The 17,737-nt window shown below is 45.6% G+C and overlaps 1 protein-coding gene across 2 annotated transcripts in view; it reads left to right on the forward strand.

Moving 5' to 3' along the window:
* ABCB1 (ATP binding cassette subfamily B member 1) overlaps window positions 1–11,290 on the forward strand; it is a 74,430-nt gene extending 63,140 nt beyond the window's left edge. For both annotated transcript variants that reach the window (XM_067470316.1, XM_060782324.2), the window contains exons 24-28: window positions 4,695–4,851; window positions 5,692–5,889; window positions 7,985–8,191; window positions 8,927–9,073; window positions 11,067–11,290. In XM_067470316.1, the coding sequence (XP_067326417.1) occupies window positions 4,695–4,851; window positions 5,692–5,889; window positions 7,985–8,191; window positions 8,927–9,073; window positions 11,067–11,273 (916 nt within the window). In that variant the 3' untranslated portion in view covers window positions 11,274–11,290. The remainder of the gene's footprint in view (window positions 1–4,694; window positions 4,852–5,691; window positions 5,890–7,984; window positions 8,192–8,926; window positions 9,074–11,066) is intronic.
* The last annotated feature ends 6,447 nt before the right edge of the window (window positions 11,291–17,737 follow it).

Raw genomic sequence — 17,737 nt, forward strand, 5'->3', positions numbered from 1 at the left:
TTCTCTTCCATTTGGCTTGTCCGCTGCACCCAGAGTATTCACAAAATGCATGTCAGTTATAGCTGCACACCTCCGCCAACAAGGCATAACGATCTTTATGTACCTGGATGATTGGTTATTTTGCTCTCTCTCAAGGACGCAACTGTGCAACGATATTCATTACACCTTGTCTCTCTTGCAGGACCTGGGTCTGGTTGTAAACCAGGAAAAATCCCATCTCATCCCAACACAAAGAATCCAGTTCATAGGAGCCGTGATAGACTCCAACCTCCAAAAAGCTTTCCTCCCGGAAGACCGCTTCCTCAATCTTCAGCAAGCTATCTTGAACCTCCAAAAATCTCGACGAGCTTCGGCTTGGGCCATCCAATCCATACTTGGCCACATGTCATCTACCACAAACGTGACCCCATTCGCCCGTCTGAGGATGAGACCACTTCAGAGATGGTTCATCAAATCATTCGACCCCCTCCGGGAACCTCAATCCCGTATCTTATACCCACCACACTCCGTCCTCCACTCCCTGTCATGGTGGACAAATCAGTACAATGTTCAATCAGGGATGCCCTTCATCCAACCTCACCCATCCATGTCCCTCACGACCGACGCCTCCAGCTCGGGTTGGGGAGCGCACCTCAAGGGGTTCAAAATAAGCGGCCATTGGTCCCTTCAGGACCGCAAGTTCCACATCAATGCACTCGAGATGATGGCAGTAGAAAAAGCACTCAGAGCCTTTGTCCGCATCGTCTCGAACCACAAAGTACAGATTGTGACAGACAACACTGCAGTCAAATACTATATCAACAAGCAAGGGGGAACACGTTCCCAAACACTATTGTCCATATCGACACGGATTTGGGAATGGTGCATTCGGCGGAATGTCCTTCTCACAGCTATCCACCTACCAGGCCAAGACAACACACTAGCGGACTCTCTGAGCAGGTCCTCCAAAAACAATCACGAATGGCAACTTCATCACACACAATTCAGAGCCCTCACCCACAAATGGGGCACTCCCAGGATAGACCTGTTCGCGTCCCCTGCGAACTCGCATTGCCCTCTCTACTGCGCAAGGCTCCGCCCTCGCGTATTCCCAGGTTGTCTCGGAGACGCCTTCCTATTCCAGTGGTCCCCAGGCCTACTCTATCTCTTCCCACCCCTTCCTCTCCTATCCCCTGTCATAGCCAAAATAATTCAGGACAAGACAGATTGCATCTTAGTCACCCCCTGGTGGCCGCGCCAGCATTGGTTTGCCCCTCTCCTCCAGATCTCCAACAAAGAATTCCTCCGCCTCGAGTTGACTCCAGACCTTCTCTCTCTGGAGAACGGCCTAGTCCTCCATCCAGACCTCCGCTCCCTCTCCCTGACGGCGTGGAGGATCAGACCACAATAAACCTATCGGACGAAGTTTCACGAATAATTTTAGCCGCCCATAAACCGACCACGAAGAGGTCATATCTATATAAGTGGTCATCATTCGAAAAATTTACACGAACAGTGGGATACACACCCTTCTCAGCACCAATTCCTGTGGTTTTGGACTTCCTGGTGCTACTTTCCGAAAAAAATTTCTCCCTCTCCTCAGTTAAGTGTTACATAGCAGCAATATCCTCCTATCGCAAAAAGTCCGGCTTGCCGTCCCTTTTTCAGGATCACCTGATTCAATTGTTTCTCAAGGGCTATAAAAATGTTCACCCTCCTACCTCCCTTCCTTCCCCTCAGTGGAGCCTAGAACTAGTATTGTCACAATTGTCAAAACCTCCCTTTGAACCCATGGCCTCCAATGACATTTCCCACTTGTCCTGGAAAACGGCATTCCTTGTGGCCATTACGTCTGCTAGACGATCGAGCGAGCTTACGGCCCTTCGCTCTGACCCTCCCTATGTTAGGTTCCATGATGACAAGGTGGTCCTCCGGACCGATGTTACGTTTTTACCCAAAGTTGTTTCGAATTTTCATATGTCGCAGGATATTATTCTGCCGGCGTTTTTTCCTAACCCATCCTCCCCGTTGGAGGTAGCATTACACTCCCTCGATGTTAAGAGGGCTCTTTCCTTTTACCTTCATAGGACCTCCACTTATAGAAAATCCCCTAAGTTGTTTTTGAAATACAGAAAAGACATGCTAGGCCACCCTGTATCCTCACAAGGGCTGGCCTCGTGGATTGTTTCAACAATCCGTCTAGCTTACCAATTGGCAAACAAAGAACCTCCTTCTCATATTGTGGCCCACTCTACACGTTCAGTGTCCACTTCTCAGGCCTTTCTTCGTGGAGTCCCGTTGGACCAAATCTGTAGAGCAGCTACGTGGTCTACTCCATCCACGTTTGCTTCACACTACAAATTGGACATACAAGCAAAGAAAGACGCTGCGTTTGGCAGAGCTGTCCTTTTTTCCTGCGTGGCATGACCCACCTCCAGGTCAGTAGCTTGCTATTCACCCATAGGTGTGGATTTCGCAGAGGACACGAAGAATAAATATAGGTTGCTTACCTGTAACCGTATTTCTTCGAGTGTCCATCTGCGAAATTCACACAACCCGCCCGTCCTCCCCTCTGTCATGCTATAGACCTAGCTGCGATTAGCGCTGGGGAACTACCTCTCAGCCACATGCGACGGCATATATACCGAGGGGGCGGGGAGGTGGGCGGAGCTTAGAATAATCATTTTTTATTCATTAAACTTTAGAATGTTCCGGATTTCTGCGCATGCGCGAGGGAAAACCCATAGATGTGAATTTCGCAGATGGACACTCGAAGAAATACGGTTACAGGTAAGCAACCTATATATATCAAAGTTCCTTGAGAATGAAATGATGGTTTCCATATTGTTTTTATCATGTCTGGGTAGATCAGGAAGTGGTCTGCTCTCAACAGAATAAACACTTGATTGGGAGCAGCAGCCTTCCTGCTCCACCTTCAAGACACAAGTGACCTTCCTTTCTCAACCTCTGTATCAGTAGTTCTCAACCTGTGGGTCCCCAGATGTTTTGGCCTACAACTCCCAGAAATCTCAGCCGGTTTACCAGGTATTACAATTTCTGGGAGTTGAGGGCCAAAACATCTGGGGACTCGCAGGTTGAGGACTAATGCTCTATATAGTGAACCTTCTCACTAGTTGAGGTTATGGGTACAGGTTCCTGGTGCAAGTGAAAAACCATGAATAAAGAAATTGTTTTACCTGAGAGGACACCTTTCCAGACATTCTAGATCTTTCAGCATGACTCTAAGATTGAATTTTGCTCCAAGTTACCCATAGAATTACAATGGAGCACCTAAGGGAGTGATTCTCAGCCTCAGATATTAGTTAGAGGTCTTACAACATAACCCCAATGGGTAATGAGGGTCATAATGGGTTAAGTGTCTACTTTGGCTCCATCTGTTTTATTTATTTATTTCAAACATTTGTACTCAGTCCTTCTCAACCCCCCGACTCAGGGCGGCTCCATCTACACCAGTGGTTCTCAACCTCCCTAATGCCATGACCTCCTTAATACAGTTCCTCATGTTGTGGTGACCCCCAACCATAAAATTATTTTTGTTGCTACTTCATATCTGTCATTTTGCTACTGTTATGAATCGTAATGTAATTTCTGATATGCAGAGTGTATTTCCATTCACTGGACTAAATTTGTCACAAACACCCAAATTGGAATGCTGGAGGGGTTGGGGGGGGGATTTGATTTTGTCATTTGGGAGTTGTAGTTTCTTGGATTTCTAGTTCACCTACAATCAAAGAGCATTCTGAACTCCACCAGTGATAGAATTGAACCAAACTTGGTACACAGAACTCCCATGACCAACAGAAAATACTGGAAGGGTTTGGTGGGCATTGGCCTTGAGTTTTGGTGTTGTAGTTCACCTACAACCAGGGTGCATTGTGGACTCAAACAATGATGGTTCTAGACCAAACTTGGTACGAATACTCAATATGCCCAATTGTGAACACTGATGAAAATATTTGGGGAAAATAGACCTTGATGTTTTGGAGTTACAGTTGCTGGGATTAATAGTTCACCTAAAATCAAAGAGCCCCTTGACCCCACCCATGATAGAATTGGGACAAACTTCCCACACAGAACCCCCATAACCAACAGAAAATACTGTGCTTTCTGATGGTCTTTGGCGACCCCTCTGACACCCCCTCGCGACCGCCCCAGGGGTACTGACCTCCAGGTTGAGAAATGCTGACCTAAGGACTTTATCCCATAGGGAACTCACTCCCCCATGCTGTTTTGCCAGCCTCTGTGGCAAAGTGACAGGGTTTAGGGGCGACTCTGTCACCCCATTCACTGCTTTGTCACAGTGATGCTTCCCCTATCACATTGTTGAAGTGGCGCAGATCTCTGCTGGCTCCATTAGAGCCAGTATAATACTGGCAGGCCCCCATGTTTAGAGGGAAGCTTTACAGGATGCTTCCACTCTGGTTTTGAGCAGGGCCTCTACCAGAAGTCCAGTGATGTCATGTGATGGACAGCATGCCCATCCGTCGCTGGTCTGGCAGGGAAATGTCCTAGGATGCTTAAAAAGCCCCATGTGATGAAGTAATCAGCCTCTTGCTTAGAACAAAACAACAGCGACAAAGCAGACAACACAACTGCCCTGTAAAACGAGGTACTAGATGAATGTCCAAAAAGTGTAAAATGGCTTCACAACAACACAGCCTAACCACAATACCATTTTTGCTCTGTGCTTTCAGGGTATTTTCCTGTATTGTCTTTGGTGCCATGGCATTAGGACAGACATCTTCATTTACACCAGACTATGCCAAAGCCAAGATATCTGCTGCTCATCTGTTTGCACTGTTTGAAAGAGAACCCTTAATAGATAATTACAGTGAGAAGGGAGAGAAACCAGTAAGTTGATCCCCGTTTTGCTTTCCTTTTGCCCTGCTAGATTTGTATTTGTTTTGGCTATTTCTTGCTAGATTCCACATACCAGGATATTTGGATTTGTGCGCATCCTCACGCTGTTGAGGATGCCTGCCATAGATGGAGGTGAAACGTCTGCAGGGATGTTGCCCAGAGGACGCCCTGATGTTTCACCATCCTGTGGGAGGCTTCTCTCATGAGAAGCTGGAGCTGACAGATGGGAGCTCACCCCACCCCCCGCATTCAAACCACCAGCCTTTTGGCCAGCAGTCCTGCCAGCACAAGGGTTTAACCCATTGTTCCACTGGGGGCTCCCCCTTCATGGGATGATGCCCCTAGTTTATGAATTATTCTTCGTTATTATGTTCTGCCACCTTAACCACACTCTGATGTCAGTTTGCCATATGCCCTCCAGTTTTCCTATGTGAAATGTTGGAAGTTAAGGAGTAAGTGAAACAGTAAATGAAATGTGAGGCGTTGATGTCAGTACCAACCCTTTTCCAATTTCCATGGCATTTCCAATGCATTCAAATTGGATTCTGAGTTGGATGTGCAACTGGTCTGGGAGACATAGACTCCTCCTTTCTGCTCCATCCCATGAGAGCCTTCCCAGCTCCCTGAAAGTACTCCTGAGAGGACTAGGTGGCCTTCTGTTGAAAGGACTGAGCTATGGTTGTTTGTATCCTTGAAAATGACATGAAGGCAGCTTCCATGAGCAGAGTCCTTCTTTTCATAGAGGGTTGATTCTGCGCTTAGTGTTGTGTATTCCCATGAAGTCCTTCGGCCATTTCTTTTGCCCTGAAAAGCATGTTGCTTTAATTCCAGGAAAAATTTGATGGCAACACAGCCTTGAAGGATGTGGTCTTCAACTATCCCAACCGACCCGATGTCACGGTACTCAATGGGTTGAAGGTTGCTGTGGAGAAAGGGCAGACGTTGGCTCTTGTGGGAAGCAGTGGCTGCGGGAAGAGCACAGTGGTCCAGCTGCTTGAAAGATTTTATGACCCCCTCAATGGAGAAGTGGTAAGTAGTATGGGTTTGGGGTTTGCCTTAGGTTTTATTTTTAGCACAAGATGAAAACACTCTCCTGCCATTGTATTTTTTCAATATATAGTTTCATTGATAAAGTGTTGACCCTTTGTCACTCAGGTTTTCTTTTGTCCTTCCTTCCCACATTGGATTTTTGGTGACTAGATTGAAAATTTCTCTTCCCCCCCCCCCCCCCGGGCGCTCTTAGTTATAGTGCTAAAGCCACATGGCACTTAAGCCTCATGACAAAGAAGAAAGGACCCCTGGCCACACTGCAGTTAACTGTATTAAGGCAGACGAAATATACATTTACTGGTATTGTGGTCCCAGCTGGAGGAGTCTTGAGGCCATATGTACTGTTTTATGTGTGTCTGTTTTCACCCTTTAGATATTTAAGCATGTTTGTGTAATACAGTGTTTCTCAACCTTCATAATGCAGTGACCTTTTAATACAGTTCCTCATGTTGTGGCGACCCCCAACCATTGTTATTTTCATTGCTTCTTCATAACTGTAATTTTGCTACTGTTATGAATCATAATGTAAATAACTGACAGGCAGGATGCAATTTCATTTTTCTTATTTCACATGAAACCCAGAAGGTCTTGGGCAACAAAAATTGGTTGTTGTGACCAGTATAAGTGTTGATCTTTGGCTTTAAAAAATCAATTAAAAATATATAGAGGATCCTATAAGACTGTAGACAAGGAAGAAGTGGATATAAAGTAAGAATCTATTATATCTTTCTATGTAATATTTAGATAGTAGACTGTGACCCCTTAATAGAAATATATTATGAGACAAAGGATTATAGAACATTAATAGATAGAAAGTATTGCACTATATGAGGAGCCCCCGGTAGTGCAGTGGGTTAAAGCACTGAGCTGCTAAACTTGTTGACCGAAAGGTCGCAGGTTCGAATCCGGGGAGCGGCGGAAGCTTCCACTATCAGCCCCAACTTCTGCCAACCTAGCAGTTTGAAAACATGCAAATGTGAGTAGATCAATAGGTATCTCTTCGGCGGGAAGGTAACGGTGCTCCATGCAGTCATACTGGCCACATGACCTTGGAGGTGTCTACGGACAACGCTGGCTCTTCGGCTTAGAAATGGAGATGAGCACCACACCCCAGAGTCGGACACGACTGGACTTAATGTCAGGGGACAACCTTCACCTTTACTATTGCACTATATGCAACAAATACTTGCAAATGTATGTTTACTTAAATAAATAAAATAAAATAAAATAAATCAGTGGTGAGGTGTTATTTCAACCAGTAAAGTCAAAATTATAACTTAGTCATTGGGCTATGCCAGCTCTCACTTGGCATTTAGCATGTTTTGATCTCACTTCACTTCAAAGTTATTTGTAATAAAGAACACTTTAAATGTCAGATAATATTGCCCTAGGAAATATACACGGGGGATCTCATTGCTGGCCTTTAGGAGGATTTCATTTGATTAATTTTCATGCCCTGCGCTTTTCACCAAAGCCCTATCTGTTGCTGCTGTTTTATTTGTTGTTGAGCTTAAGAACAGTCCTGCTGGTTTAAGCAAAGGTCTGCCTGGTCCAGCATTCTGTTACCTTTGTGACTAACCCATTTCGTTTGTTTGTTCACTTGCTTGAACATTTATATCCTCCCCTATATGAAAGGCAGTGTATAATAAAATAGTCTAGGAACTTAAAACATTAAAGCAGAAAAAATGAAATATAGTCATCCCTCCACATTTAGAGGCACAGGACCCCTGCAAAAGTGAAAAAACCTGGCATAGCACTTCTCTAGGAATCCTTAGGTAAAGGTAAAGTTTTTCCCCTGACATTAAGTCTAGTCGTGTCCGACTCGGGGGGTTGGTGCTCATCTCCATTTCTAAGCCGAAGAGCCGGCATTGTCCGTAGACACTCCAAGGTCATGTGGCCAGCATGACTGAAAGGAGGACAAGGAAGTTGAACATAGAATCATCTGAAGGACCAGCAACTGCCTAGAGACAGACCTCTTATCACAGAATGTGGATATTTGGAGGGGAGGGGGACTGGTTTGGAGAAAGGCAGATTACTCTCTGCTACAGAAACCTTATCTATTTTTCTTTTCCAGCTCCTGGATGGTCACAACGCAAAGCAATTACATGTCCAGTGGTTGAGATCCCGGATTGGGATTGTTTCTCAAGAACCAGTCTTGTTTGACTGCAGTATTGCTGAGAATATTGCTTATGGGGACAATAGCAGAGAGGTGCCATTTGAAGAAATCGTCCAAGTGGCTAAAGCAGCCAACATTCACTCCTTCATTGAAACTTTACCAGACGTAAGCACAATTTCAACATTTGTTCACCTGAATCCTAAGTAGATATGCTTAAGAGTAAACTTTAGTTGTTTGTATTTGGGATTCAGTTCTGCGTAGATATGAAAATCAAACCAGATCATATTGTAAAAAATTACATATTGCAACTACTCAGACTTATTACTTCACTTAGTACTGAAGAACAAAGTTTGGAAATGTTACGGTTTTGAATATCGCTTCCAGAATGTCCCAGCCAAAATGTTTACTGGCCATTGTAGCTGAGGGATTGGTAGACATTATTGTCCATTAAAGTATTAGATGGAATCCTGCTGGGGTTTTAATGTCTTTTGACTTATATCTATTGGAATTAGAATTCTACAATTGTATAACAGTCGAGGGTTGCTGTTCTGCAACCTCACAGAAGAGCTAGCAAAGTGCCTGGTGTAGTAAAATATTTTTTTCTCCACAGAATTGTAGTAATTGTTTATCTTATGCTCATTTTGTTGAACGTGTTGTTTGGAGGAAAATTGGTACAATGTGATGAAATTGTACTCTTAGCAACTTAATACCTTGCGTTGTTCTTGTGCCTGAAAAGTACAGTACAGTAGTAGAAATTTTAGCAGGCCATATGATCAGGCATTTTATAAATGCAAACCTCAGAATTCTTGGTCAGTTATTAATACAGCATAAACCAGTCTTACTGTATAGCTGGTACGTCACATTGGATTTAAGGTATCCGATTTTACTTACTGACTGTAGAAATACAACACTGCTGTTGGTGACAAAGGGACTCAACTTTCGGGAGGCCAGAAACAACGCATTGCTATTGCCCGTGCTCTTATCCGTCAGCCAACAATTCTTCTTCTGGATGAAGCTACCTCTGCACTTGATACAGAAAGTGAAAAGGTAACTATCCCCCTTGATGTTATGTGCATTGGAAACAGAAACCCCACTGATATCGTACAATGTAGCTTCACATGCTATATCATGCTTCTAACATACCAGCCAGCATTCTGTTAGGGACATGCACATGTGTCAGTTTCCTTTATATGTTTCTCCCTCGACAGTGACCAAAGTCACTGGCAGTCACTGCACACAACTATTCGGTGATTTGCCACAAGCAAGCTGGAAGAGAATAGCGCTTGGGTACATCCTCTCAGCCAGACATGAAATGATGACACAATTGCTGAGATCCACCAGAATCCTATACCAGTTTCTCGTCTGGCTATAGGGACGTAGTCAAATGTATCTCTGAACCATCTGAATGTGATCACTGTGAGTGGCTGCAAGGGATCGGGAGGGTATATACCTCCTGTTATGATTAGGAAAGATTCCAGTTAGAAACTTTAGTGATCCATTGTTAGTAAGTATAAGCCATGAATGGTTTGCAGGTCAACAGCTGCAATTAGGTATGGCCCCGTAAAGTATACTAGTTCTGCAAATGAAACTAGATCACAGTTAGTTTTCATTGACTTCCAAACCTACTATAGCAGGTATGGGCAAACCCAGGCCCGGATGTGGCCCCTTGGGTTCTTTTCTCAGGCACTCCTCTCTCACACCATCCTATCCTTCCTTCCTGCTTCCTTCTCCCTTCCTTACTTTCCTCATTCTCTCTCCTTCCTTCACTTCTACCTTTTTGTCCTTTCTTCCCTCTTTCCTCCCTCCTTCCCTTTCTCATTCTCCTCTTCCTCCCCTTTTCCCTTTCCTCCTTCCCTCCCTCTCTTCCATCCTTCTCTCCCTCCCTCCCTTTTTTCCTTCCTTCTTTCTTCCTGGGGGATGTTTACCTTGGAGAAGCGAGAGAGGAACATGAGAACCATGTTTCAAGATTTAAAAGGGTGTCCCATTGAGGAGGGGAAACTGACTTTTTGCTGCTCTAGAGACCAGGGCACAAGGGAGCAATGGTTTCAAATGGCAGTGAAAGAGATTTGACTGAAAAGATTAGGAAGAACTTCCTGAGAGTAAGAGTTGTTGGAGAGTGGCATAGGCTGCCTGGGAGTGTGGTGGAGTCTTCTCCTCTGGAGGCTTTCCGCAGAGGTTGTCTTTTGAGAGTGCTTGGATTGTGCCTTCTTGCATGGCAGGTGGTTGGATTAGATGGCCCTTGGGGGTCTCTTCCATCTCTAGGATTGTAGAATTATTTATCAGGGGTAGACAATACGGGGTCTAAAGGCAGACTTTTTATCTCCCGTCCACCATCTCATCCTGACTCTTTTGGGATTCAAACTTTTCCTGTCTTTCCTTCACTTTCTGCCTCCAAAAGAGAAGAGGAAGGGGAGGAAAGGGCAGATAGGGTGCTTGTGGAGACCTCCCTCCCTCCCAGCCCATCCACCCCACTCTGGCCCACCATGCAGCCCCCATGCCTGTACTATAGGGTCAATGTGGCTCCTCCTGTTATTCTGTGCCTTAGAAGAGTGGGGGCTCTAGCAAAGATGTCCATTCTTGGTAGAGACAATTAGTCAGCTAGATGGACTATTGGCCGAAGCATTTTGTTTTGTATCCTGTACTGGATTAGTCATCTAAATAAGAAATGAAACATACTTTAGTTTCCTCCTTTAGAATTAATTCTATGAAATAGGAATGGGAAATGTGTAATCACCAAGGTAGGCTTTGCAGTGCTACCTCTGAAAAACCACACATTTCAACATCCATTTATGGTAGCTTTTCTGAAACTGGGGGCCTTCAGATGTATTGCTCTACAACTTGCTTTGTTCCCACCCTTTAGTTATGGGAGTTACATTTCATATATTTTGATGACTTCATATTTAAAACATAGCACTTCCATTTCCATTCTATCATTGTGCATTTAAAATTAAGAATTACAGGATTTTCACAACATATGCTTTTAATGGACTGGAAAATAAGAATTGTTTTCATGTATTTGTTAAAAATCTGTTTTCCACAGGTTGTCCAGGAGGCTCTGGATAAAGCCAGACAAGGGCGTACCTGCATCGTAATAGCTCACCGCTTATCTACAGTGCAGAATGCAGACTGTATAGCTGTGATCCAAAATGGTAAAGTCATAGAACATGGAAGACACCAGCAGCTACTGGCTATGAAAGGAGTCTATTACTCTCTAGTCAATGTTCAGGCAGGAACAGCTACTGAATAAATTAAAAAGTGAGCACTGCTGATGTGGAATTCGTTTTAAAGAAGGCCACAGCAACAGATACTCCTTATACCATCTCCATCTTATGCAAAATAACCTTGCGGTAGTGACGGACTGAGCTCCATAAGGGTTATTAACATGACATTTCCCTGCCTGGACACTTTTTCCTCAGCTGAGGTCAGTACAATGTACATTTTGGAAAGTGTGATTAGATGTGTGTCATTCCAAGCACTCGATGTCCAAAACAGCAACAAAACATACAGAAGTGTTGAAGAAAGAAAACCACTTTATGTTCTACATGGCTCAGAGACCAATGATCACAAACAGTTTCAAAGTTTGATCAAATACACCTAGATCCTGGAACCCAGTTGTGCTGGGAAAAGGTTTCAAAGCATTTTTCAAGTATCTTGGCATGATGAACCTCGACATTGGACGAGGGACAACACTGCAGATGTTGTTGGACTCACACCATGCCTCAATATTATCTCTGCTCTTTAGGGATGATGATAGTTACTCTTTCAGTGTTGGAAGAGCTACAACTGCCAACCCCTGCTTTAAAGGAAATCTGCTTGAGATGAAGGCCTCCACAAGATTTAGCTATCTGTCCTTCGGTAGTACATAACACTAGTACAGGATACTGTAATTAACTATTTTATAATCACAACTTATAACTCTTTCATATTACTTTGAAATGTCATGAGCCACTTCATGACTCAGTGAGATATAAACATAGAAGAATCAAAGCATGTAAAATGTGTTTTCATTCTCAATTAGCACAGAGCTGATATTCAATTCTATCCGTGCGAGTCATTTGCCAGATGACCCATTTTTATAAGTTGCTTACCTGTAACTGTAGTTTCCCGAGTAGTCATCTGTGAATTCGTACATTTGGTAACTCTGCGCCTGCGTAGTGCAGCTTTCAGAACCTTCTAGAAGATAAAATAACATTTTAAGCCCAGCTGGTCCTGCCCATCCCCTTCTCGAGTATATATGGCCCGTGGGCGGGGCCAGCCGACAGTTCTCTTCCGCCGCAAAGCAGCCAGAAGACGTGGCATGAACTCGAGGGGAGGATGGGCGGGTATGTACGAATTCACAGGTGACTACTCAGGAAACTACAGTTACAGGTAAGCAACTTATAATTTCCTGTTGTAGTCACTGTGAATCGTACATTTGGTAGAGTAGCAAGCTACTGTCCATGGATGGCGGGTGTCATGTCACCGCAGAAAACAAGACTGCTCTCCCAAACTGGGCATCTCTCCTTGAGGCAACGTCTAACTTGTAATGAGTCACAAATGAAAGAGGCAAAGTCCAGATGGCCGCCCGGCACACAACATCCAAGGGGACGCCTTTCCAGAAGGCCGTAGACGTCGAAACTGACCTTGTAGAGTGTCCTCTAACGGGGAGGTAGGTCCTTGCCAGCCAATCGATAACACAATTGTATTGTGGACACAAGCCAAGCTGACAGCCTTTGGGAAGAGGCAGGTAAACCCAAAACGTCAGAGTGGTATTTTACAAATATAACTTGGGGGATTTCCTAAAAGACGCCGTTCTGTCCACATAAAAGGCAAGTGCCCTGCGGACATCAAGAAGATGCAAACCCCTTTCCAGAGGTGAAGTGGGATTTTGAAAAAAGGCCGGTAATACCAAATCCTGTGAAATGTGAAAACTTATAGAAACCTTCGGAAGGAAGGCTATGTCAGTCCGCATAACCACCTTATCCCTATGAAACTTGATGTAAGGTGGATCAGCCCTAAGGTTTGCTGGCCCTTCTAGCCAACGTGATGGCGACCAAGAAAGCAGTCTTCCACGAAAGGCAAGGGAGACTAGCAGACGCCAAAGGTTCAAAAGGGGACTTCATCAATGAGTTTAGCACGAGCTCCAAGCTCCATGAAGGAATGATGGGGGCTACAGTGGGTCTAGTGTTCATGACCCCTCTCAAGAAGGTTTTTACTAAAGGATCTGTGAAATAAGAAACCAGGCCAGTTTTTCTCTGAAAAACCACGATAGTGGCCAAATAATACTTTAAGGAAGGGTATGACGGGCCAGCATCCAACAGGGACACCAGGAAGTCTAAGATCATGGGAACAGTAGCAACTTTAGGATCAACTCCTCGAGTCCTAGCAAAGGATCGAAGCGTGACCATTTATAGAGGTAGGATCGTCTGGTAGACGGCCTGTGCGCTGCCTCGATGATGTTCAGTACCGAATGAGACAAACTGGAGGACGAGGCCGTCAGGGGGTAGGATCCGCCAAGCAGTCAACCTCAGTTTGTGTACCTCTGGGTACAGCACTTGACCCCCTTGTGATGTTAACAGATCTGTCCTCAGTGACAGGCGAGTGAAGACTCCCCACGTCAACTGGCGTAGCAGGGAGAACCATGGTTGTCTCGGCCACCAAGGTGTGATTAGGATGCAATTGGCGTTGTCCCTCCGGGCCTTCGCTACGACACGTAGCAGAAGCGGGAACGGAGGGAAGGCATAGGTTCTCCGACCCGTCCATGTGTGGAGGAAGGCATCTCCCAAGCAACCGTTCCCTAGGGAGGCATGGGTCCTTGCACAGAAGAGAGGGCATTTCGCATGGAAGCGAGTTGCGAACAGGTCCACCTCCGGAGTTCCCCAGGCCCTGAAAAGTCTGAGGACTTCCTCCGGATGTAGGGACCATTCGTGGTGGGCTAGTGGATTCCGACTGAGGGAGTCTGCCAGAAGATTTTGTTCCCCCGGCACATGGGTCACTAACAAGTGTATCCCTCTGTCCAAACACCAGTCCCATATTCTCATGGTCAGAGATAAGAGAATTTGGGAGTGTGTCCCTCCTTGCTTGTTGAGGTAATACATTACCGTGGTGTTGTCAGTGAGAATGTGTATTACCTGACCTGTGACTAGCATCTCGAAGGACTTTAGGGCCTTTTCTATGGCCAGAAGCTCTAGTGCGTTTATGTGAAGGGTGCCTTCGAGCATTGACCAAGTACCGTGAGCCACTAGCCCATGGGAATGCGCACCCCAACCCGTGAGGGAAGAGTCCGCGGTAATTGTTCTTGTGGCGTGAGGAACGTGAAAAGACAGGCCCTGAACAGGCCCACGCCGGGTCCCGCCAACACTGGAGTGAAGACCAAACATGTGGCGGGGGGGGGGGGGGGAGTTTGGTAGAGGGGCTGTCCATCAAGGGGTTGAAATTGGACAGGAACCAGTACTGGAGTGGCTGCATACGCAACCTGGAATAGGGGATGACCGATGTGGTTGATGCCATGTGGCCCAGCAGAATCTGGAACTGTTTTGCTGGCAGGTACGGCACCATCATGGCCTGCGATGCCAGTTCCCGAAGGCTGGTGAAGTGGTCTTCCGGGAGGAATGCCCTCTCGGAAATGGAGTCCAGGAGTGCCCCGATGAACTGGATACGCTGGGATGGCACCAGGTTCGACTTCTCCCAGTTGACCACGAGGCCCAGCTCCCGGTCCTTCCGTGTTCGCGGGGTGAAGGCCGCACAAATTGGGCAGGATTGGGTGAGGTGACCCTCGCCCAAACAGGTTAAATATAAAGAATGTCCATCTGTGTCCGGCAAAGTGCTAGGACAATTGGAGCACCTCTTAAAAGAGGTGGTGGACATAGTGGCAGATCGTGGTCAAACGAGCCGGGTCAGGAAGGGAGAAATTGGAGTAGTCGAACAGTCCGGATCAAGTACGTGAGTAGATAAGAGTGAGTCCAATAATCGTAATCCAAATACCTTAGTCCAAAAAACAGTCCAGTAAGCCAAAAAGCCAATAAAGAGAGAGAAAGCTCGCAGACGAAAGGTTCTCAAGCTGCTGACATGAGCGCAGAAAAGAGAACTGTTGGCTGGCCCCGCCCACAGGCCATATATACTCGAGAAGGGGGGAGTGGGCGGGACCAGCTAGGCTTAAAAGGTTATTTTATCTTCTAGAAGGTTCCAAAAGCTGCACTGTGCAGGCGCAGAGTTACCAAATGTACGAATTCACAGTGACGATGGCAGTAAATCACTTTGCATAGGGCCTCCGATCTTACAGAGCAGGTGCCTGACGTTTTCTCTTTTTGAGATCAAGTGGTGTTTGATGGAAGAAGCCTCTTTGGTGATTCCTTCTACCTCCTTCTCACAAGAAGCATCAGTTGCTGCTTTCTCACTTAAAATGTGAGCATATTTTGATAGCAAAGCGTTGATCTCTTTGGTTGTGTCATTCAGCATGGTGTCCAGGGTTTCGCTTTGGGGTTGTGCGGGAGAGGATTCGGAAAGAGAGGCATCTTTCTTTTGCAGGATTTCGGAGTCCTCTGCTTCCTCTTGACGTTTTCTTTTCTTCCCCTCTGACGACCCAGGGTTACTTGTTATTGCTGCCTTGTAAAAGCAACTGGATCCAGAAAATGTGAAGGATATGTTTCCAACAGGCCTGTAGATGTGGTTGGTTTGTTGGCCAATGAATTGAGACCTCTGGGCAAGGGTAGCAGGTGTCAAAAACTGGCCCATAGGGACCGGCTGCAATAAGGTCTGCTGGTTTGAGTGGTGAGCCTGGGAATTGGTGGACTCTGGCTACAAGTCAATAGAACCCTGGTCATCCAGCAGTTTTCAGGATGTAATCAGCCACTTTGCAAACAGGAGGGCATGTCCCACCAGACACTCCCTGGAGGCAATTTAGGGCCTGGGCAACAGCGCAGGAGGTGGCCAGCTGTGTGCGCTCCAGCCGCAGCGGGCTGCCACTGGCCAGCTGAGCGTGCACACCCGGCAATAGGGTGCGCTCAACCCTAGTGCCAGGCCTAACAAGAGGCCAAGAAAAAATGGCCCAACAGAAGGAGGAAGGAGGCGGCAGGGGCTGGTGGAAGAAGCCCACAACCCGGGCCGCCCCTCACATGGCTACACCAGCCGACGCGCCGCGGCAAAAAGGAGGCGGCGCACGATTGGCTGGGAGTCCTCTTCGCGCACGCATGCGCGCAAAAAAAAAAAACCAACAAAGGGAAAGAAAAAAAAAAGGAAGCGCGGTCTTAGCCCCCACGCCAAGAGCGACGGGGAGGCCTGAGCCGGCTGCCGCAGAAAGGTGAGCTGAGGGAAGAGTGTGAAGCTGGGGGTGGGGGAGCAGAGGCCCAAAGCACCCCCTTGGGACAAAAGCAGCCCTCACGTCAGGGCCCACCACCACCAAAAGTGGCAAGTGGACCTCCGAGGAGCCGCTTAACAACCAACCCCAACCCTGGGGGGGGGGGTTGGGAGAAGGGGCAAAGGTGGGGGGAGGGAGGGGGCCAATACCAGGCCGCCACCCCCAAGACAGACCTCACGTCCTCTTCCCTTTGGTAGTATTGTGATGACCGTAACAGCAAAACTATGTTAAGTGCCTGGGAAAAAATGTCTATTATCTTAACATTTTCTAAAGCTATTATACAGAATGCATCTGCCAAAAAATACACTGTATATTTTATTTTCAACTGAAGGGTGTAATGTGAACATTTGGAATGTATTTATTTACGATAGTTAAGTCTTTTTGTAAACAATTATACTTCCCATTAGATGAAAAATGTAGGATTTAAGTGGTGTTGTTTTCCCCTGCTATACAAGCACGGTCTGGCAGTCGACTTGGTGTATGTACAGTATCCAAAATGACTGGTTAACCTTACACCTCTCAAATGTTAGAAAGCTGGTTACCCAATATCTTACATTCTCAAGTGAATATTTTCTATGTATTCATAATTTCATCTCCAATCTTGACACAAATATGCCAAAGGATTTTGTAGCACCTTTTGATTCTAAATGGTGGCAGACCTTGTCTACAGACAGCCTCTTAATCTTAAATAGTTCCACCAATAAAATTAGTAATCGTTGAGTGTAGTAATACTTTTCAGCTGGCCAGAAGAGAGTGAAATTTGGATATAATTATGTTGACCATTTGGGTCCTCAGATTATAGATGCCACTCCAGACAAACCCCAACTACTTGGCCATGCTTGCTGGAGCACTATAATGTTTAGGAACCATCTACTCTGGAAGGGTTGAAAAATAGTGGATTGCACATCTCTGCACTTAGCCTGTAGTCCTGCACAATTATAGACTCAATGTCTATATAGAACATCTGTATCAAGAGCTTAAATCATTGCAACTGGTAAAGAAATGTTAGTTACTAACATGTTAGTGAGATATTGCTCTATTTTCTCAGATGTATTTGTGTAATAAAAGTCAGATATTCATTCATCACATGCTATATCAAGATTTCCCTTATAGTTTTTCATTAGAAGTCTGCAACTCACTCCTTCTTGGCCTGCTTTCATTTTAGAATGAGAATTCTCTGTTGTATCTAAAACCTCTGAACTAGGATTTAGTCAAATTGTGGTTAGGTTAAAGCACAATATGACTGCTGCACTGGTTCAACACCAATATTAAATTTTTATGGTGTCAGAAGCTAATTGAGAGTACAGTTATAATGTATAAAAAACCACAAACAAAGTTTAAAATCTTAATATTATACTAAATTTCCTTTGACCAGA

Source organism: Anolis sagrei, chromosome 6 (genome assembly GCF_037176765.1).
Source record: "Anolis sagrei isolate rAnoSag1 chromosome 6, rAnoSag1.mat, whole genome shotgun sequence".
NCBI lineage: Eukaryota > Metazoa > Chordata > Lepidosauria > Squamata > Dactyloidae > Anolis > Anolis sagrei.